General features: G+C 38.4%; 1 protein-coding gene across 1 annotated transcript in view; it reads left to right on the top strand.

Moving 5' to 3' along the window:
- Nucleotides 1–1019: 1019 nt before the first annotated feature.
- LOC138074323 (medium-chain specific acyl-CoA dehydrogenase, mitochondrial) overlaps nucleotides 1020–23551 on the top strand; it is a 46436-nt gene continuing 23904 nt past the window's right edge. The window contains exons 1-6 of the mRNA XM_068966449.1: nucleotides 1020–1134; nucleotides 4318–4405; nucleotides 10585–10682; nucleotides 10796–10865; nucleotides 11994–12094; nucleotides 12876–12956. Coding sequence (XP_068822550.1) covers nucleotides 1105–1134; nucleotides 4318–4405; nucleotides 10585–10682; nucleotides 10796–10865; nucleotides 11994–12094; nucleotides 12876–12956 — 468 coding nt within the window. The 5' untranslated portion in view covers nucleotides 1020–1104. The remainder of the gene's footprint in view (nucleotides 1135–4317; nucleotides 4406–10584; nucleotides 10683–10795; nucleotides 10866–11993; nucleotides 12095–12875; nucleotides 12957–23551) is intronic.

The following is a 23551-nucleotide window of genomic DNA, read 5'->3' as shown; positions in this document are numbered from 1 at the left end:
GGGCCAACAAAAATGAAAAGTACTAGGAACCCTGGGAAGCATTCATACCCTCGACTCGCACTGGGCTTTTATTATTTTTCACAAATACACAGCTTTACAAATTGCCGGGCATTGTAACACCATGATTATCTCAGTGAAAGTGAAGTCGCTCAGTTGTATCTGACTCTTTGCGACCCCATAGACTGAGTCAGACACGACTGAAGTGACTTAGCAGCAGCAGCAGCTGCAGACTGTAGCCTAAGGCTCCTCTGTCCATGGGATTTTCCAGGCAATAATACTGGAATGGATTGCCATTTCCTTCTCCAGGGGATCTTTCCAACCCAGGGATCGAACCCAGAGCTACCGCATTTGTAGACAGACGCTTAACGTCTGAGCCACCAGGGAAGTCGTAGTAATAAATAGCCTTGGGAAGATTCAGAAATGTTGTGATCTCTCAAGTGATTACATTCCTCTTTGATTTAAATCACAAACACCCTTCTGCTTTGGGTCCAGTGTTTCAGAGAAAAGTACCCTTTGACCCCTCGAAGCAGAAACGATTTGAGTCTGATAGGTGTCTCCGGATAAAAGTCAAGATCGAAAACCAACAGACGCCTTTCTGCCAAACTCCTCGCCAAGCCCTCTCACCTAGATTCTCAGCCTGCTATGTGACCCTTGAATCTCGGGGCTGGGCGCCTGCAGTCCGCCCAGTCCCCGCCTCCGCCACCGTTCGCCCTTCAGGTTGTCTCCGCACGGCTGTCAGCCCCAGTCTTCACCCAACAGGGCTCGTCGACTGAATTCAAAGGACTGACGGGAAGATATGCTTTTTCAGGGAAACTCATTGCGTCCCCTCAGGCACCTAGAGCACATTAGACCTCCCTCCAAGATGGCGGCGGCCGCAAAGTGGGGGCCGTTGCCGATTGAGCATGCGTTCAACTAAGCCGCGCAGGCTGCCGCCTCCTACGTCTTTCGTTTTCCTTTCTGTCCCTTCCAACTGAGGCCCCGCCCACAACTTTTGAGTGTGGGCGGGGACATAATATAGGCAGGGGCAGATGAGTGCCTAGCCTGGCGCGTTGACGGAGTTGTCACAACCGGGTTAGAGACTGCATAACCAGACCGGCAGACATCATGATCCCGCTGTTTAGGCGAAGCTGCGGGGTGAGAGGAAGAGCAGGGCTCGGCGCGGGTGGGAAGTGGAGGTTGTGGTGTTCGGGAGGAGGCCGGGCGGGGTGGGGAGTTGCTGTAAGAAAAGAGCCCAATCATTAGGCGCCTTGGCACCCGCTTACCCCGCTCCTGGTAGGAACCAGGATTCCGGACCCTCGCCTGGCTTTCGCGCCCACCCATTCCTCGCACTGTGGGACGGAACGCTGTCTGGGTTTTCAGTTTCCTGTATCTCCTTGGCAATTGCCCCGTATATAGATTGCGTCCCCTTTTCAGAATATCTCTTTTCTTTCTCTGGCCCGAGAACCTTCCAAAGATTTCCCGGAGGAGTCTTGTCATATCCTGAAGTAAACCCGTCTTTTAATTGGCCAGGGCCTAAAAATTACAACCGTGTCTTTGCTGAACTAGTTTATTTTCTCTTGGAGGACACTCTCTTGGCTCTCAGTCCCTACACTAAGAAGGAAGTCTTCTGTGATGTATATACTACAAAGTGCAGAATTCAGATAGTCTTTCCCTTGGGTGCCTGCCAAGTAACGAGGAAAAGGAAAATGGAGCAGGTGCTCCTTAGGATACTTAATATATTTTAATACCCAGTTGGTTTTACGGTATGGAGGGAGGTGCTTCCAGGTTGTGTACGTAAATAAAGGAGAAAAGAAAATCCCAGAGCAGAATTTTCTGTGAAGCTCGTCTGTTTATTCTAGTGTCTCACAGATTTTAAATTGTCTCAGCTACTAGATGCAGTTGGCTATCTTAAATATTATTGCCATTTATATGTTATTTATAATTGAGAAAGTCATGTCTTGTACCAAAATAGTGTCGGGTTTAGAGTAATTCTAATGGATTATTGCCCAGTATTGGTCATTGCTATACAAGTTAATGAGTGCTGAAGGCAGAAATTGAGGGATTTTAAAAATGATTTTAAATGCTGATACCAGGAAAAAAGACCAGGATTTCTCAATCTCGGGGCGGGGGCGAGGGCGGGGGGCGGAGTGTTGTTGCAGGGACGAAATAGATACAGAAAAACCTGATCCAGAAAATTTACGCCACTTTGACACTCCCATAAAACTCAGACTTTTAATTCCTAAGAAATATGCAAAAGTTTTCAGTTATAGCTGTGTTATTGAAAAGTTAATGTTTGATTAAAGTTGCTACCCTTGGAGGTTTTGAATTCCGTATTTCTGGCGGAGAACCCAGAGTTAATAACATTTATAGACTGTTTTGCTTCCAAGACATTAATCTACTTTGATCATCTCGACAGTTAACCAGTAAGGTTAACCTCATTTTCCAGGCTTGGAAAGAAGTTAATAAACAAGTTTGTGGACATTGTTCCCTGGCTGTAACTACCTTTATACTTTGTTTTATGTAACAGATTTTCCTGTAGGGTCATATGTAAACTCTATAAATTATTTTAAATACACTGATAATTCCCTATTTAAACTATATTGTGAGGTCTGATTTTGTACCATGCTGTCTAAACACATATTTAGAAGAGGTTTTTAGTTTGATTTTTCGTGCAATGTTTTTTCTTTATAGAATCTAATAGCAAATTAGGATACTTAAATTGAAAGAGCAGTATAGCAAGGTGATTGATGGCACGAATTCTTCATCATAAATGTTAAGGTAATAATCCTGGTTCCTAATAGAGTGACCTTGGCCAATTTTACATGACCTTTCTGAGCCACAGTTTCTTCATATACAAAATAGGAATAAAAATAATTCCTTAGTCTTAGGATTGACTCAGATTCAGGTGCATTAATACATGGAATGTGACTGAACAAGAATAGGTTTGGTGGAGAATGAGTACCTGAGAAACCATGTTTTAACTCCAAAATAAAATTAATGAAAATTACAAAGAAAATGTGAATTTTTTTATTCTGTAATTTAAAAATTGTAGTATAAAATATATTATTGAAAGGGTTATTTAAATTAATACATTTGATAGTCTATGTTGTCACTTTACATGCAGGTAATTCTGTTTACAAGTTGAAGTTGTTATCTACAAAGTTGACAGTTTCTTTTCACAGTTTTTGAAAAACATAAGCAAGTTCAGTCCTTCATCTTTTAGTAGATTGTTGAATTTCTCTTTTCTTTCAGTGTCTAGCTTAGTAAAATTTAGTTCTGTCAAATTCCTTGAACTGTAAATTGTGTAATTTTGGCTCTCCTTAAACATTTACTCAAGAGTTCCAATATGGTTTCCAGTTTGATAACTTTAATAAATGCAACTGGTTACTTTTTGTGTATACTGAACTGTTATGAGTATAAAAATAGATTGCAAAGGAACAATATCTGATTATATCCTTTCTTTCTATGAGTATAAAAATAGGTTGCAAATAATATCTGATTATATTTTTATATATCTTTTTGAAGAAATATGAGTAGATTTCAGAAATTAAGACAAATAGTTGAGTAATGGTTTAAAATAGGGTTAGGAAACTTTTTTGTAAAGAGAGTAAATATTTTTGGCTTTGTGGACCATGTGGTTTCCCAGCTCTGCTGTGATAGCAGCAATAGACAATGTGGTCTGACTGTGTTCCAACAGAATTTTATTTACAAAACTGGGGGGAACCATAGTGTGCTGACCCTTGGCTCAGAACATTCTAAGAATACTTACAGACAACAGCAGAAAATATATAACATGCTTTCAGGCTAATTTGTTTTGTTCAAGTGAGATGTCTTAGAAAATGGAGTTCTTCAAGGGGAAGATTCCCAGAGACATTCTTGGGAGTCTGCCAGGGACAGGGAACCAAAGTTGATAAATAAGGCAACTCTTGAATGTATAGTGATACTATTCATTTTTGCCCCCCATTGCAATTCCCAAGTTACAAGGTGTTCTGGTGCTGGAAGGTGAGATTTCTGGAACAGTGGTTCTAAGTCTACTACTGTCCCCGACTCTTACTTGTCTTGGAAATATTCCATTTTAGTAGTACAAAGCTACTGATTAGTTTTATTTGCATTGCATTTTTTACAAAAAAAATTTCCTTTATGATAGGTGTTAAAATATCTGATAATTGACTTAATACAAAAATCAAATTATGGTTGAAGGCATTTAAGTAATGACTTAAACAGTGTTCCTGAATATGGTCAAACAAGTTGCTCTGTTTACTTGTAAATACTTATCAGTATTCTACTTGACTGATGTTTAAATTCCCAAATTTGTTGTAATAAAATTATTCTTTACAGGTACTGAGAAGTCTTTCTCGTTTTGACTGGAGATCACAACATACAAAAACTGTCGTACAACGTGAGCCAGGATCAGGATTTAGTTTTGGTATATATTTTGTTTTGTGTTTTGACTTTAAACTTGTATTTGTTATATATATATATGAAACTTTTTTAAAAAGACTTTCAATTTCATTATTTATTTATTATTGGCTGCCACATGGCATATGGGATCTTAGTTCCCTGACCAAGGATTACAGCTGTATTCCCTGCACTGGAAGCTGGAGTCTTAACTATTAGATCAACAGAGAAGTCCATATATGTGACTTTTTATATGTAATTATCTGGAATATGTTTGTAAACAAACTTACTTACATCTGTCATCATCTGTAGATTGTTCACTGTTAGTCATATCCATCCTTTCTGATCTTGTTTTCTTCTTCAGCTGTAGTACCCTATACATACATCTATCTTAGCAGCGTGTATATATATTCCTGCCATTTTTAAGTATATCAGTCGCTCAGTCGTGTCCGACTCTTTGCGACCTCATGAATCACAGCACGCCAGGACTCCCGGTCCATCACCAACTCCTGGAATTCACTCAAACTCATGTCCATCGAGTCGGTGATGCCATCCAGCCATCTCTTCCTCTGCCATCCCGCCATCTCTTCCTCTGCCATCCCCTTCTCCTCCTGCCCCCAATCCCTTCCAGGATCAGGGTCTTTTCCAGTGAGTCAGTTCTTCACATGAGGTGGTCAAAGTATCAGAGTTTTAGCTTCAGCATCAGTCCTTCCAATGAACACCCAGAACTGATCTCCTTCAGAATGGACTGGTTGGATCTCCTTGCAATCCAAGGGACTCTCAACAGTCTTCTCCAACACCACAGTTCAAAAGCATCAATTCTTCAGTGCTCAGCTTTCTTCACAGTCTAACTCTCACATCCACACATGATCACTGGAAAAACCATAGCCATGACTAGACAGACCTTTGTTGGCAAAGTAATATCTCTGCTTTTCAATATGCTGTCTAGGTTGGTTATAACCTTCCTTCCAAGGAGTAAGTGTATTTTAATTTCATGGCTGCAGTCACCATCTGCAGTGAATTTGGAGCCCCCCAAAATTAAATCTGACACTGTTTCCACTGTTTCCCCATCTATCTGCCATGAAGTGATGGGGCCAGATGCCATGATCTTAGTTTTCTGAATGTTGAGCTTTAAGCCAACATTTTCAGTCTCTTTCACTTTCATCAAGAGGCTTTTTAGTTCCTCTTTACTTTCTGCCATAAGGGTGGTGTCATCTGCATATCTGAGGTTATTGATATTTCTCCCGGCAATCTTGCTTCCAGCTTGTGCTTCTTCCAGCCTAGTGTTTGCCCAGCGTTTCTCATGATGCACTCTGCATATAAGTTAAATAAGCAGAGTGACAATATACAGCTTTGACGTACTCCTTTTCCTATTTGAAACCAGTCTGTTGTTCGATGTCCAGTTCTAACTGTTGCTTCCTGATCTGCATATAGGTTTCTCAAGAGGCAGGTACAGGGTCTGGTATTCCCATCTCTTTCAGAATTTTCCACAGTTTATTGTGATCCACACAGTCAAAGGCTTTGGCATAGTCAATAAAGCAGAAATAGATGCTTTTCTGAAACTCTCTTGCTTTTTCCATGATCCAGTGGATGTTGGCAATTTGATCTCTGGTTCCTCTGTCTTTTCTAAAACCAGTGTGAACATCTGGAAGTTCACGGTTCACGTACTGCTGAAGCCTGACTTGCAGAATTTTGAACATTACTTTACTAGCGTGTGAGATGAGTGCAATTGTGCAGTAGTTTGAGCATTCTTTGGCATTACCTTTCTTTGGGGTTTGAATGAAAACTGACCTTTTCCAGTCCTGTGGCCACTGCTGAGTTTTCCCAATTTGCTGGCATACTGAGTGCAGCACTTTCACAGCATCATCTTTCAGGATTTGAAATAGCTCAACTGAAATTCCATCATCTCCACTAGCTTTGTTCATAGTGATGCTTTCCAAGGCTCACTTGACTTCTCATTCCAGGCTGTCTGGCTCTAGGTGAGTGATCATACCATGGTGATTATCTTGGTCGTGACGCTCTTTTTTGTACAGTTCTTCGGTGTATTCTTGCCACCTTTTCTTAATATCTTCATAAATAACAAATCGACTGTTTCATGTGAATAGTCTTCAACTTAGAAAAGAATGCAACAAATACTTCTTAAACACTATTAGATACACATTTCTAGGTTTCTACTAATAAGCCAGAGTCTAGTTTGGCCGTTATATGGAACAGCAGTTTGGTGCTAAATGTGGTTCTTAGTCTTGGGATTGGGGAGCCATGTGGTGTTGGGGGAAAACAGAATAACATTTGCCTTCCCCTTTTCTTTCGAAAATGAAGACCAGGCAAAGAATATGAAATAATAACACTTTTCTTCAGTATCCTTTGCCCCCTAGAGTGCTTCTTGCTTCAGAAGTATTACCGTTTCTCTAGTTTAAAAACCCATTTTCTCAATTCACCTGGTTTCAGAAAAAAGTTAAAAGGCAGCTGAGATAATGAAGTCATACCCTGAAAGAAATAACAAACTCAAAACTCCCTAGGGTTAACATTTTCAGTTTTTATTTTTTAAGATTGTCAGCATCCATATAAAGTTTTTTCAACAGATTTAAGTGAAAATTTCACATCAGTGTGAGGATAGCAGTTTGGGACCCTGTATCTTCTTATTTTCTTATTGAGATATTAACATAGGTTTGGTATCATTGCTATTTAGTTTCAGTTTGTCACATACAGATTCATACCCAGTAGTAAGAGACTAGCAGTAGAAATCTGTGGCGATATGGTGAGTGACAGAGGATGAGATAGATATAAGTGTTTCAGAGGGAGATTGTGGAGATCAAGTAAAGGAATAGTGATAACACCTGTGACCAGTTGCACCTATCTGTAAGACAAGGTTTATTTGAAGATTAAATTATATGACATAGGTGAAATCCTAGCATATAGTGATGGGATCAAAGTACGTTCTCAAACAATACATAATAGATCCTAGCCTTCCCTACCCCTTTGCCACTCACAATCTTGATATGTTGTTGTTGTGCTGTCGCTAAGTTGTGTCTGACTGTTTTTGACCCTGTGGACTGCAGGACGCCAGGCTTCCCTGTCCTTCACTGTCTCCCAGAGTTTGCTCGAATTCCTGTGCATTGAGTTGGAAATGCTATCTAACCATTTCATCCTCTGCTGTACTCTTCTTTTGCCTTCAATCTCTCCCAGCATCCAGGTCTTTCCCAATGAGTCAGCTCTTTGCATCAAGTGGCCAAAGTACTGAATCTTCAGCATCAGTCCGTCCATGAGCATTCAGGGCTGATTTCCTTTAGGATTGACTGGCTTGATCTCCTTGCTCTCCAAGGGACTCTTCAAGAATTTTCTCCAGCACGATTCAAAAGCACCAATTCTCCAGCACTCAGCCTTCTGTATGGTCCAACTCTCACATCCATACATGACTACTGGAAAAATCATAGCTTTGACTAGATGGACCTTTGTTGGGCAAAATAGTGTCTTTGCTTTTTAATATGCTGCCTAGGTTTGTCATAGCTTTCCTTCCAAGGAGCAGAAAGAAAGAAAGTGAAGTCACTCAGTCGTGTCTTTGCGACCCCATAGACTGTAGCCTGCCAGTCTCCTCCACCCTTGGGATTTTCCAGGCAAGAGTACTGGAGTGGGTTGCCTTTTCCTTCTCCAGAGGATCTTCCTGACCCAGGGATCATACCTGGGTCTCCCACATTGTAGGCAGATGCTTTACCATCTGAGCCACCAGGGAAGCCTTGCTCCAAGGAGCAAGCATCTTTTAATTTCATGGCTATAGTCACTGTCAGCAGTGGAATCCAAGGGAAAAAAAAAATCTCTTACTGCTTCTACTTTTCCCCCTTCTATTTGCCACTAAGTGATGGGACTGGATGCCATGATCTTCATTTTTTGAGTGCTGAATTTTAAACTAGCTTTTTCACTGTCCTCTTTCACCCTCACATGTAAGAATTAAAGATTTTAAAATTAAATAAAAAAAATTAATTAAAAAAAATTAAAAAATAAATAAATAAATAAAAAGAGAGACTGTTTAGTTCCTCTTCACTTACTACCATTAGAGTGGTATCATTTGCGTATCTGTGGTTGTTGATATTTCTCCCGGTGATCTTGATTACAATTTAGGATTCATCCAGCCAGTATTTCAGTCCAGTATTCCACATGATGTACCCTGCATATAAGTGAAATAAACACAGTGACAATATATAGCCTTGATATACGCCTTTCTCAATTTGGAACCAGCTCATTCTTCCATGTAAGGTTTTAACTATTGCTTCTTGACCTGCATACAGGTTTCTGAGGGGACAGGTAAGGTAGTCTGGTATTCCTATCTCTTTAAGAATTTTCCACAGTGTGTTGTGATCTACACAGTCAAAGATGTTTGTGTAGTCAATGAAGCAGAAGTAGATATTTTTTGGAATTCCCTTGCTTTCTCTATGATCCAACAAATGTTGGCACTTTGAGCTCTGGTTCCTCTGCTTTTTCTAAATCCAGCTTGAATATCTGGAAGTTCTCAGTTCATGTACTGCTGAAGCCTAGCTTGAAGGATTTTGAGCATAACCTTACTAGGATGCAGAATGAATGCAATTGTATGGTAGTTTGAACATTGCCCTTCTTTGGGACTGGAATGAAAACTGACCTTTTCCAGTCCTGTGGCTACTGCTGAATTTTCCAAATTTTGTTGACATATTGAGTGCAGCACTTTAACAGCATCAGTTTTTAGAATTTGAAATAGCTCAGCTGGAATTCCATCACCTCAACTAACTTTGTTGGTGGTAATGCTTCCTAAGGCCTACTTGACTTCACACTCCAGGATATCTGACTCTAGGTGAGTGACCACCTCATTGTGGTTATATGGGTCATTAAGACCTTTTTGGTATAGTTCTTCTGTGTATTCTTACCACCTCTTCTGCTTCTGTTAGATGTTTACCATTTTTGTCCTTTATCATGCTCATCCTTGCATGAAATGTTCCCTTGATATATCCAGTTTTCTTGAAGAGATCTCTAGTCTTTCCTATTTTATTGTTTTTCTCTACTTTTCATTGTTCATTTAAGAAGGCTTTCTTTTCTCTTCTTGATATTCTCTGGAACTCTGGATTTTATCTGTAAAATGAGAGATTTGATTTTAGGTTATTGAATACCAAATTTCTAATGTCTTTTATATTTTATTTCACACATCCCTATACAAATTATTGCTATAGTCCTAAACATTCTTATTTTTCATTCTTACCTTTCTGTCTTTTCTTTCATTCTTCTTGCCCAAAACATCATATATCGCTCTTAAATTTTACCTATCCTTTAATGTTGGATGCAACTGTAATAAAACTGCATGTTAGTGTGGAATTGAAAAAAATCAGTAGTAATTGGCTTCTGTGCTTGGTCCAGCCACCCTATTTCTTTCATTAATTTAAGAAGCCTTCCCACCACTTTTGTCAGTTGCTTTGGGCTCCTTTGTAAACTTAAGTTATCTGAGTTTAAAGGAGGAGTAAAATTGAAGTTATGGTATTCTTATGATATTTTGTACAAGTTTAATTGGTGTATGGTCACTTGTCATGTCTTACCTCCCTAATAGATTGATTCTTGAGGTCAGGATATGTCTTACATATTAGTTTCATTTCAGTATTAGTAAACATATGATGATTCTGCTTCAGAGTTAAGAATAAGAAAAATTGTTTTTGCTTTAATACTGGGAAGAGAAAAACTTGTTTGTATCTGTTACTCATTTGTAAAAGCGAGAAATCTTACCTACCTTTTTGGTATTAATATTGACATAGATTTAATTATATGGTACAGTGAAATCTTGAGTAGTCTGAAAGCACATTGCACTGTAACTTTCTGGCTATCAAAGGTGAATGTCTCCGTTATAACTACATACTGACTCAGAGAAGGCAATGGCACCCCACTCCTATACTCTTGCCTGGACAATCCCATGGATGGAGGAGCCTGGTAGGCTACAGTCCATGGGTCGCTAAGGGTCAGACAGGACTGAGCGACTTCACTTTCACTTTGTACTTTCATGCATTGGAGAAGGAAATGGCAACCCACTCCAGTGTTCTTGCTTGGAGAATCCCAGGGACAGGGGAGCCTGGTGGGCTGCCGTCTGTGGGGTCGCAGAGTCGGACACGACTGAAGTGACTTAGCAGCAGCAGCACATACTGACTTCATATTCTCAACTCATTGTCCTATTTAAATGTTTTAAAAATAACTTTCCCTTAGAATTCACTGAACAACAGAAAGAATTTCAAGCTACTGCTCGTAAATTTGCCAGGGAGGAAATAATTCCAGTTGCTGCAGAATATGATAAAACCGGCGAGGTAGGTATATACACTTTTAGGAGTGAAAGTCTTTGACAAATTTTACAAGATTTTAAATATAAGTAGATTTTAAATATAACTTTTTTTCTCTATTATTATTATATTTCTTTCAGTACCCTGTCCCATTAATTAAAAGAGCCTGGGAGCTTGGTTTAATGAATACACACATTCCAGAAAGTTGTGGTAAGCTTTCTTTTCATTTTTAATCCTAGCATGCATATGAACAAGAAAACTCTAAAACTCTATTCAGTCATTCTTTCAAATATTTGTCACCATTAAATGGTTTTGTACCTATGTGCCCCTGTATAGTGGAGAAGGCAATGGTGACCCACTCCAGTACTCTTGCCTGGAAAATCCCATGGACAGAGGACCCAGATAGGCTGCAGTCCACGGGGTTATGAAGAGTTGGACACGACTGAGCAACTTCACTTTCACTTTTCACTTTCATGCATTGGAGAAGGAAATGGCAACCCACTCCAGTGTTCTTGCCTGGAGAATCCCAGGGACGGGGGAGCCTGGTGGGCTGCCTTCTACGGGGTCGCACAGAGTTGGACATGACTGAAGTGACTTAGCAGCAGCAGCCCCTGTATAGACTTCAATGTTTGCCAGCTTTTAGAAGCCTTGTACTCAACAATCAGAGGCATTCTTCCTTCTTTATAACTGGTTCCAAAGTGGGGTTTCCCTGGTAGCTCAGATGGTAAAGAATCTGCCTGCAATGCTGGAGACTCAAGTTCAATCCCTGGGTCAGGAACATCCCTGGAGAAGGAAATGCAACCCACTCAAATATTCTTGCCTGGAGAATTCCATGGACAGAGGAACCTGGCAGGCTACACCCCATGGGGTTGTAAGAATCCCAGTGGACCTAGTGATTAAATCACAATGTTAACTTAATCCTTGTTAATTCTCTGTCTAGGTTGGTTGAGTTGTTGCTTTTAAATTCTACTTTCAATTTTACATTTAATTGAGACTGCCTTTCACTCCTTTCCTCAAAGGGTCAAACTTTTAGCAAAGTTGAATCAAATTTTTACAAAATCAAGGTGAAGCAGGAAGACAGGTCCACATTACAAATAGTAAGAGAGCTTTTTGAAATTTTAAAACTAATTTTAGCTTTATATAACAAAGTATATTTTGTTACTGTACTGGCCCAAAATCTTTTAATTTCTTGTGTTATAGATATTATATTTGTAAATTTGCTTTTAAGATTAAGTTAACCTAATTGTTATATTGCAAGCTATTTAAATAATTTGCCTTTATTTCTGTTGAGATATGCTATGTATTACAATGGGCTCTTAAAACATTTTGATATTGTAGGAGGTCTTGGACTTGGAACTTTTGATAGCTGTTTAATTAGTGAAGAATTGGCTTATGGATGTACAGGGGTTCAGACTGCTATTGAAGCAAATTCTCTAGGGGTAAGTTATTTAGAAAATTAATTGGGTAACCGGGCTGTGGTTAATGAAAAAATCCTGCTAGGTTAGATTAATAGGCAGAATACAGTTTTCTTCTTTAAAAAAAAATAAACAAAAAAACACAAGGTTCTGCAGTGAAGCCTGGATTTTTACTCCATGAGTTGATTGTTCTGACCCTGTTGTGGTTAGTACTTGGAGTCCTGCCTGTCCTTGTGGGTAAACTGTACACTTGGCTGTGGCTTCAGTGGCAATTCTTAGGTAAGGTCATTCAGGAGAAGGATTGGGATGACTTGCTGCCACTGCTGGCAATGCTGAAGTTTAGTGAATAAGTCTTAGGAGACCTGATCATATGTACCATGTCATTTATTATAAATTTAATTATTTATCTGTGCATTTTACTACAGTAGATGTTTACATGTTACATTATGAACAAGTCCTATATAACTTAGTTGTGTGTGCATACTTGGATTAACAGATTTATATCCTTGTGGTGTTAGCTCTCTGACTTAGAGGCAGAATAAAGGCCATTTCTTTGGGCTTACACTTGGGGAAAAATAGTTGTCTTGTTTTGAATTATAGTGTTATATTTGAATTTACTAGGAATTCCCTGGAAGTCCAGTGGTTTCAACTCTGAGTTTTCACTGCTCCGAGGGCCTGGGTTCAGTCCCTAGTTGGGAAACTAAAACCCCACAAGCTGTGCAGCGAGGCCAGTAATAAAGAAAGAATTGACATACCTAATTTTCAAATATCTTGATTTTTAATGTCACTTCCCTTTGGTTGACAGCAAATGCCTGTTATTATTGCTGGAAATGATCAACAACAAAAGAAATATTTGGGGAGAATGACTGAGGAGCCATTAATGTGTGTGAGTATATGCAGCAGCTACTTTATTTCACATTTAAGAAAGGAATAAAAATAGAAGAAGAAAGGAATAAGCGTGCTCTTTTTCCTTTTCAGTCTGTATATATACATTGGGCTATATAACATGTTAAGACAAAAGCAACATATTTAAGTACAGTAGTGTTTCTGGGATGCCAAAAAGTTTCATAAAATTATTCTCTTGCCTGTTTCCAGAAAAAAGAAACCTACTTATGATGTTTCTAGGATGCCAGAAAATTATCATAAGAATCCTCTAACTTATTTCCAGGCAAGAAATATCTACTTGATGGAGCACTCTGGAGCTCTCGAACTGAGTAGTTGTGTGTCAGGAAGTTCAGATCGAATATATAATTCTAGGTGTTTGAACTAATAGTTTATTGAACTAATAAGAAATTAATATGACTGACAAGATAACTGTTGAATCACTGAGTGACTTCAGGAGGAGAGTTATAGATTTTATTTAATTTTCTGAGATTTACTCAACTAATTTTTTAAATTGGATTTTTTAAAAAAAGATATTTTCATACGTTTTACACACATGCATACTGAGTTTTTATTTTGAAAGTGACTTTACATAAGGATTTTTTCTTTCTTCTGGGTATTAGTGAAACAGATTTCAGTCTAGGGTGTGATTGTGATACTGAAACATAGTAAATGGTTATTAGTTTTGAGCTACTTGTGAGAATCAGTCTGAAAGAATAGAAGGTAACATTTGAAAACATTTTAAGTTTATTTCAGGGCCTAAATTTCAGGCAAACTAATAAAAGACATTTATATGTATTTCCTACTTAATTGTCAATTTGTTTCAACAAATGAAAGTTTCTTAGAAGGCTAAATTTCAATATTATCTAAGAATTGTGTGAAACATCCATGTTCTTTTCTTGTAATGTATAAAATGTTAGAAACAAGCTAAAAAATTATAGCATAGAGAGATGGTTAGAAGAACTGAATGTACTGATAAGAGTATTTGTAATTATCTTATTAGTTATAAATAGGTATTTCTAAAATAGTAAAATCTTATAAAAGTAGTTTAAATATTTTAAACATTCCTTTGACAGTTTTGTTTGTTATTCATATCTTTAATATATGTAAAAATATATTCATTCTAGTCCCTAAAGTATTCTGATCTCTGAATTAATAATGATTTGCTGTACATTTTCCCTCTTCTAGCTCATAATACATACTCACATATGTATATACTGCAATTGATATACTCAAATATGAAGCCAGTGGTGAAAATGAAAATAATCAATAGGTATATTAATTCAAAGTATTGCTTAATTTATACTGTTTCAGTTAATGCCCAATAATATTTATAAAATTATAGTACTATTGTGTTTTTTAAAACTTTCTAGAAATTAATATTTAAAATTTTTTTCTGATTATAAAAATGATATAGAAGATTTAGAAAGATATGAAGAAGAAGAAAAATGTCTGTAATCCCTCAGATATGAATTTAACTGGTATAACTGTCTTACTATATTACTGTATATTCTACTTGATTTTTTAATACATACAGATGTATTTTTCACGGTTATGGTCATATGTGCAGTTTTATATCCTTTTTAATATAATAAGCATTTTTATACTCTACTTTTTAAATACTGTGATTTTTTTACTACATAATATGCTATCTAATTGATGTACTATAAATTATTTCACTAGTCCATATTATTGAATATTTAAATTCCTTAGATTGTTGCTTTTAAAAATAATGTCATGGTAAAAATTTATACAGAAAAAGATAAGTCTTTGGGTTTAACTTTACAGGGTTAGTACATATTTGTAAGATTTAATCTCTTGCCAGATCGTGTGATCAGTTATACTATTTTTGAGGATATGAGAACAGAAATAAATAAGGGTAACACTGTAATTATTTTTTTTATTGGAGTATAATTGCTTTACAGTGTTTTGTTAGTTTCTGCTGTATATTGAAGTGTATCAGCTATATGTACTCAACACATATATCCCCTCCTCTTAGACCTTCCTCCTACTCCCTCCATCCCACCCCTCTAGGTTATCACAGAGCAAGGAGCTGTATAATTATTTTTCAATACCACTTAGTACAGAAAAATTTTCCAAAAATCAAAACTAATTGCATTATTGTATATATATATATTAAAATAATAGGAAACCTATTTCTTTTTTAAAAATAGGGTTAAATTTTTTAAACAGCATATACCTAAAATATATACAGTATTAGATGACTAGAAACAAGTATTAGACTGTTGGAATAAGCTTGTCATAGGCAAGACCTTCAGTAAACTTATTTGTCCAAACATGGTCTAAGAACTTTGAAGTGTCTGAAAAAACCTAACAGTGGTAAAGAAAACTCTTTTCATAAAACCATGTATTTCCAGTGGAACTGGGAAGTATTAATAGCTGAAATGTAACTGAAACAATGCTGAAGTTGAGGTCCCAAGACCTATCTTCAAGCAATGTAGTAGCAGTAGGATCTTATATAGTTACTTAGCTTCAAAATCTCTTCTGAAAATAGGGCATATAACAACTTAGAAGCATACAGTAAGATAAAGTACTTATGTTTTTATAAGAATATCTTCACATAGTGTCCCTTTTGCAATATAATAGAGAAATTTCTTTCATAGCTAATACCAGGGGAAACTTTGTTTCTCTTTAACTGCCATTCATTCATCCATCCATTCACTTAATATCTGAATTCCTTGCTATATGCCAGTTTACACTTACAGGTAGAATTTTTTGTTTTGGCAAGTAGGAAGTATTGAGCCAGTTTTATAGCCCTCTGTTAGTAATTATCTGAACCTCAAAGCATGTGTTATAGTATACTATTCTTCTAGTTTACTTTTACTTCACTGTGATTTAAAAAAAAAGAAAAAAACATGTAATATATAAACTACCTCCAGTCACTTTAGAGTGTAAGACCAAACAAGTTAGTAAATTAATAGAGAACAATGCAAAATTCCTTAGTAAAATCTACAAAAATAAGGTGGCAGCATCATCACTAATAAGCTTATAATGTTATTCTCATTCTTCTAAATTTGTGAATACTGTGTACCAGGTGGACTTAGAATAAAACAGTGAATAAAACGAGGCTCCTGCTACAAAAGACTGGTAGACCCTCAGATCCTTACCCAAATTGTATTATTATATTTGTATTATTGTATCATAGAATTTATACAATTATGCAAAATAAATTCATCATAAATAAATAGTTATGAATAAAAGAATATTATTGTAATATATTCTCTTACTATTTTAAGAATATTAATATCCTTAAGAATACTAAATTAATATCTTTTAAGACAATCTTTTAATATTATTATTTTAAGAATGTTATTTAAATATATTTATATAAAAATAAATACTAATTTTCTTGAAATACAGTGTGGTAATGAAGATATTTTCTTGGCAAAACTCTATTAGTCTTTGCTCAGCTTCATTCTGCATTTCAAGTCCAAATCTGCCTGTTATTCCAGGTGTTTCTTAACTTCTTACTTTCACATTCCAGTCCCCTATAATGAAAAGGACATCGTTTTTGGGTGTTAGTTTAAAAGGTCTTGTAGGTCTTCATAGGACTGTTCAACTTCAGCTTCTTCAGCGTTACTGGTTGGGGCATAGACTTGGATTACTGTTATATTGAATGGTTTGCCTTGGAAATGAACAGAGATCATTCCGTCGTTTTTGAGATTGCATCCAAGTACTGCATTTTGGACTCTTTTTGTTGATCATGATGTCTACTCCATTTATTCTGAGGGATTCCTGCCTGCAGTAGTAGATATAATGGTCATCTGAGTTAAATTCACCCATTCCAGTCCATTTTAGTTCGCTGATTCCTAGAATGTCAATGTTCACTCTTGCCATCTCTTGTTTGACCACTTCCAATTTGCCTTGATTCATGGACTTGACATTCCAGGTTCCTATGCAATATTGCTCTTTACAGCATCGGACCTTGCTTCTATCACCAGTCACATCCACAACTGGGTATTGTTTTTGCTTTGGCTCGAAACACCCTCTTCCAACAACACAAGAGAAGACTCTACACATGGACATCACCAGATGGTCAACACCGAAATCAGATTGATTATATTCTTTGCAGCCAAAGATGGAGAAGCTCTATATAGTCTACAAAAACAAGACCAGGAGCTGACTGTGGCTCAGATTTTGAACTCCTTATTACCAAATGCAGACTTAAATTGAAGAAAGTAGGGAAAAGCACTAGACCATTCAAGTATGACCTAAATCAAATCCCTTATGATTATACAGTGGAAGTTGGAAATAGATTTAAGGGCCTATATCTGATAGATAGAGTGCCTGATGAACTATGGAATGAGGTTTGTGACATTGTACAGGAGACAGGGATCAAGACCATCCCCATGGAAAATAAATGCAAAAAAGCAAAATGGCTGTCTGGGGAGGCCTTACAAATAGCTGTGAAAAGAGAGGTGAAAAGCAAAGGAGAAAAGGAAAGATATAAGCATGTGCATGCAGAGTTCCAAAGAATAGCAAGAAGAGATAAGAAAGCCTTCTTCAGCGATCAGTGCAAAGAAATAGAGGAAAACAACAGAATGGGAAAGACTGGAGATCTCTTCAAGAAAATTAGAGATACCAAGGGAACATTTCATGCAAAGATGGGCTTGATAAAGGACAGAAATGGTCTGTACCTAACAGAAGCAGAAGATATTAAGAGGTGGCAAGAATACACAGAAGAATTGTACAAAAAAGATCTTCACAACCCAGATAATCATGATGGTGTGATCACTCATCTAGAGCCAGACATCCTGGAATGTGAAGTCAAGTGGGCCTTAAAGCATCACTACAAACAAAGCTAGTGGAGGTGATGGAATTCCAGTTGTGCTATTTCAAATCCTGAAAGATGATGCTGTGAAAATGGTGCACTCAATATGCCAGCAAATTGGGAAAACTCAGCAGTGGCCACAGGACTGGAAAAGGTCAACTTTCATTCCAATCCCAAAGAAAGGCAATGCTCAAACTACCTCACAATTGCACTCATCTCACATGCTAGTAAAGTAATGCTCAAAACTCTCCAAGCCAGGCTTCAGCAATACATGAACCGTGAACTTCCAGATGTTCAAGCTGGTTTTCGAAAAGGCAGAGGAACCAGAGATCAAATTGCCAACATCCGCTGGATCATGGAAAAAGCAAGAGAGTTCCAGAAAAACATCTATGTCTGCTTTATTGACTATGCCAAAGCCTTTGACTGTGTGGATCACAATAAACTGTGGAAAATTCTGAAAGAGGTGGGAATACCAGACCACCTGACCTGCCTCTTGAGAAATCTGTATGCAGGTCAGGAAGCAACAGTTAGAACTGGACATGGAACAACAGACTGGTTCCAAATAGGAAAAGGAGTATGTCCAGGCTGTATATTGTCACCCTGCTTATTTAACTTCTATGTAGAGTACATCATGAGAAACACTGGACTGGAAGAAACACAAGCTGGAATCAAGATTGCCAGGAGAAATATCAGTCACCTCAGATAAGCAGATGACACCACCCTTATGGCAGAAAGTGAAGAGGAACTAAAAAGCTTCTTGATGAAAGTGAAAGTGGAGAGTGAAAAAGTTGGCTTAAAGTGCAACATTCAGAAAACGAAGATCATGGCATCCGGTCCCATTACTTCATGGGAAATAGATGGGGAAACAGTGTCAGACTTTATCTTTTTGGGCTCCAAAATCACTGCAGATGGTGACTGCAGCCATGAAATTAAAAGACTCTTACTCCTTGGAAGGAAAGTTATGACCAAGCTAGATAGCATACTCAAAAGCAGAGACATTACTTTGCCGACTAAGGTCCGTCTAGTCAAGGCTATGGTTTTTCCTGTGGTCAGGTATGGATGTGAGAGTTGGACTGTGAAGAAGGCTGAGTGCCAAAGAACTGATGCTTTTGAACTGTGGTATTGGAGAAGACTTTTGAGAGTCCCTTGGACTTCAAGGAGATCTAACCAGTCCATTCTGAAGGAGATCAGCCCTGGGATTTCCTTGGAAGGAATGATGCTAAAGCTGAAACTCCAGTACTTTGGCCACCTCATGAGAAGAGCTGACTCATTGGAAAAGACTCTGATGCTGGGAGGGATTGGGGGCAGGAGCAGAAGGGGACGACAGAGGATGAGATGGCTGGATGGCATCACTGACTCGATGGACATGAGCCTGAGTGAACTCCAGGAGTTGGTGATGGACAGGGAGGCCTAGAGTGCTGCGATTCATGGGCTCACAAAGAGTCAGACACGACTGAGCAACTGAACTGAATGAAGACTAGTTGCAATGGAAGCAAAAGTGTCTTCTGCCGAAAAAAACATAAAATTACTCTGTGGCAATCAAATAAGACAAAAACCATCCATTTTGTATAGAAGCACAAACCCATACACTTCATAAGCTCTAAAAACTATACGTTATAAACCAGAGAAATGTCTAATAGCACATTTTAAGGAAAAAATTTCCAAAGTTATCAGTATTTAAAATTTTGGTATTTTAAAGCATTATTTTTTCTGAACAGTTCATTTGTGTAATACTTTTTTATTGTTGTTATGATGCTGAAAACATCTTTGAATCTCCAGGTAGGAGAGTAATCTAGTTAACTTTATGTGTCATCTGAATTTGCTCTATCACATATCTGTGAAAAGACCATCTATCTCATGTTTTCCTATCTGGGAGTCATAGGTTCCTGAAGCAGCTGCATTTGGGAGTATCTCTGACCATTAGAACGCTTTTCTAGATTATGTGCTTCTGAGGAAAAGGATTGTGTCATTTCTTTTGATCATTTCACCACCTGATACCATAATAGGTGTTCAGTAAGTTTGAATAATTTCATAGTAGTTTTCTCCTATCAAGTCAAATTCTTTCCCTTGCCTATATAACCCTTCAGCTATTTCATTATGGCTATCATGTGAATCTTATCTTTTCTAAGCTAATTAGAACCAGTTTTCCTCATCTTTTTTTCACAATAAAGTCCCATCACCTTTTTAAAGTTGACCCAAAATATCATAGAGTTAAATATAGTACTCTAACATGGTATGATAAGTACAGAGTAGAATGGTTTCATCACTCTCATTTTAGATACCATGGTCAGTCACGTCTGACTTTTTGTGACCCCATAGATTATAGCCTCGGAGAAGGCAATGGCATCCCACTCCAGTACTCTTACCTGGACAATCCCATGGACTGAGGAGCCTGGTAGGCTGCAGTCCATGGGGTCACTAAGAGTCGGACACGACTGAGCGACTTCACTTTCACTTTTCACTCTCATGCATTGGAGAAGGAAATGGCAACCCACTCCAGTGTTCTTGCCTGGAGAATCCCAGGGACGGGGGAGCCTGGTGGGCTGCCATCTATGGGGTCACACAGTCGGACACAACTGAAGCGACTTAGCAGCAGCAGAAGCAGCAGATTGTAGCCTCCAGACTCCTTTGTCCATGGGATTTTCCAAGCAAGAATACTGGAGTGAGTTGCCATTCCCTACTCCAGGGGATCTTCCCAACCCAAGGATTGAACCCACATCATTAGCATCTCTTGCATCGGCCAGTGAATTCTTTACCACTAGTGCCACTTTTAGATAATCTAGATGAGAAGTAGTTCTGAAGAGTGGACAGAAAATTATTTTGTTTGGGATGCATTTTGCTTAAGGTGTTTATTACCAAGAAAAATGTCTAATAGATAAATCCATGTAAGAGGGTAAAGGTCAGGGGAGAGGTAAAGCCCGGAACTGGAGACTTAATAGGCTATTCAGTGAGTATACCAAACCTTAACACCAGTGGGGAGACTGATTTGGCAATTTAAGTCAAGAGTGTTTTATATAAATCAACAGTGCTAATGCTATGATCTGTATGATTTATGTTTAAATCTGACCTTTTCCTTCCTACATGGACTTATCTCTTAGACATTATTTTTGGCTAGACTTATATAATTGATAAAAAAAAAATCCATTGATGCCTTTGAATTGTGGTGCTAGAGAAGACTCTTAGGAGTCCTTTGGACTACAGGGTGATCAAACCAGTCAGTCCTAAAGGAAATCAGCCTTGAATATTCATTGGAAAGTCTGATGCTTAAGCTGGAGATCCAATACTTTGGCTTCCTGATTCCAAAAGCTGACTAATTGGAAAAGACCCAGATCCTGGGAAAGATTGAAGCAAAAGGAGAAGAGAGTGATGAAGGATGAGATGGTTAGATAAAGCATCACCTACTTAACGGACATCCGGTCCCATCACTTCATGGGAAATAGATGGGGAAACAGTGGAAACAGTGCCAGACTTTATTTTTTTGAGCTCCAAAATCACTGCAGATGGTGATTGCAGCCATGAAATTAAAAAACGCTTACTCCTTGAAAGAAAAGTTACGACCAACCTAGATAGCATATTCAAAAGCAGAGACATTACTTTGCCGACTAAGGTCGGTCTAGTCAAGGCTATGGTTTTTCCAGTAGTCATGTATGGATGTGAGAGTTAGACTGTGAAGAAGGCTGAGTGCCAAAGAATTGATGCTTTTGAACTGTGGTGTTGGAGAAGACTCTTGAGAGTCCCTTGTCTGCAAGGAGATCCAACCAGTCCATTCTGAAGGAGATCAGCCCTGGGATTTCTTTGGAAGGAATTATGCTGAAGCTGAAACTCCAGTACTTTGGCCACCTCATGCAAAGAGTTGACTCATTGGAAAAGACTCTGATGCTGGGAGGGATTGGGGGCAGGAGGAGAAGGGGACGACAGAGGATGAGATGGCTGGATGGCATCAACGACTCGATGGATGTGACTCTGAGTGAACTCCAGGAGTTGGTGATGGACAGGGAGGCCTGGTGTGCTGCGATTCATGGGGTCGCAAAGAGTCGGACACGACTGAGCGACTGAACTGAACTGAACTTAATGGACATGACTTTAAGCAAACTCTGGGAGATATTGAAGGACAGGGAAGCCTGGCATGCGCAATCCATGAGGTTGCAAAGAGTCGTACATGACTTACTGCCTGAACGACACCTGAACTGCTAGTACTTTGCCCTGCACAATGCTATTTCATTCTTCTGTGCCTAGATCTGCTTGCCTCATTTATTTTTCCTTCAAGACTTATCTCCTCCAATGAGTATTCATTGTATCTTCTCCAAACGTATTCTTATTACCCTCCTTATCACTCACCTCCCACCCTTCTATAGGTCTAAGTAGTCATTTCTGATGTCCTTATGGTCCCTTACTACTTTGAATTAAAATGAACTGTTAAGATTTCTCTCTTTGGACTAAGTACCTTAAGGGTGAGAAACTTCACCCAGTAAACGTGAATGAACTTCAGCAACCTATTGTTCGCCCTTCCACCTTCCCTTTATCCTCTTGGGAAATCTGTATGCCTTCCACCATCCCTGCCTCTTGAGAAATCTGTATGCACATCAGGAAGCAACAGTTAGAACGACGTGGAACAACACACTGGTTCCAAATAGGAAAAGGAGTACGTCAAGGCTATATCTTGTCACCCTGTTTGTTTAACTTATATGCAGAGTACATCATGAGAAACACTGGGCTGGATGAAGCACAAGCTGGAATCAAGACTGCCAGGAGAAATATCAATAACCTCAGATATGCAGATTACACCACTCTTATGGCAGAAAGTGAAGAAGAACTAAAGAACCTCTTGATGAAAGTGAAAGAGGAGAGTGAAAAAGTTGACTTGAAGCTCAACATTTAGAAAACTAAGATCATGGCATCTAGTCCCGTCACTTCATGGCAAATAGATGGGGAAACAGTGGAAACCGTGTCAGAGTTTATTTTTGGGGGCTCCAAAATCACTGCAGATGGTGACTGCAGCCATGAAATTAAAATATGCTTGCTCCTTGGAAGAAAAGTTATGACCAACCTAGATAGCATATTAAAAAGCAAAAACATTCCTTTGCCAACAAAGGTCTGTCTAGTCAAGGCTATGGTTTTTCCACTAGTCCATACATCCATGTATGAATGTGAGAGTTGGAGTATAAAGAAAGCTGAGTGCTGAAGAATTGATGCTTTTGAACTGTGGTGTTGGAGAAGACTCTTGAGAGTCCCTTGGAATGCAAGGAGATCCAGCCAGTCCATCCTAGAGGAGATCAGTCCTGAATATTCATTGGAAGGACTGATGCTGAAGCTGAAACTCCAATACTTTGGCCATCTGATACGAAGAGCTGACTTATTTGAAAAGACCCTGATGCTGGGAAAGATTGAAGGTAGGAGGAGAAGGGGATGACAGAGGATGAGATGGTTGGATGGCATCACTGACTCAATGGACATGGGTTTGAGTAGACTCCAGGAGTTGGTGATAGATGGTGAGGCCTGGTGTGCTGCAGTCCATGGAGTGGCAAAGAGTGGGACACAACTGTGTGACTGAACTTAACTGAACTTAACCCTTTATCCTTTACTGTTTACATCTTGTCACACCTCTGTTGAAGAGCCTTAAGAGGCTCCTGTTCTTTTACCAGATAAAAATTTAACTTAGTATAATAAAAGTGTTTTTTGTCATCTGTTCCCTTCCTTTCTTCCCAGATTAATTTTCTACCATTCCTTTACATGCTATAGAATCTGTATACATGTTATAGAATCTGATTATCTTTTAAGCATTCCTTTTCATTTTTTGAGACTTAATT

This window comes from Capricornis sumatraensis, chromosome 2, assembly GCF_032405125.1.
Source record: "Capricornis sumatraensis isolate serow.1 chromosome 2, serow.2, whole genome shotgun sequence".
Lineage (NCBI taxonomy): Eukaryota > Metazoa > Chordata > Mammalia > Artiodactyla > Bovidae > Capricornis > Capricornis sumatraensis.
The sequence above is the reverse complement of the archived record's forward strand: the minus strand, read 5'-3'. Positions and strand labels throughout refer to the sequence as shown.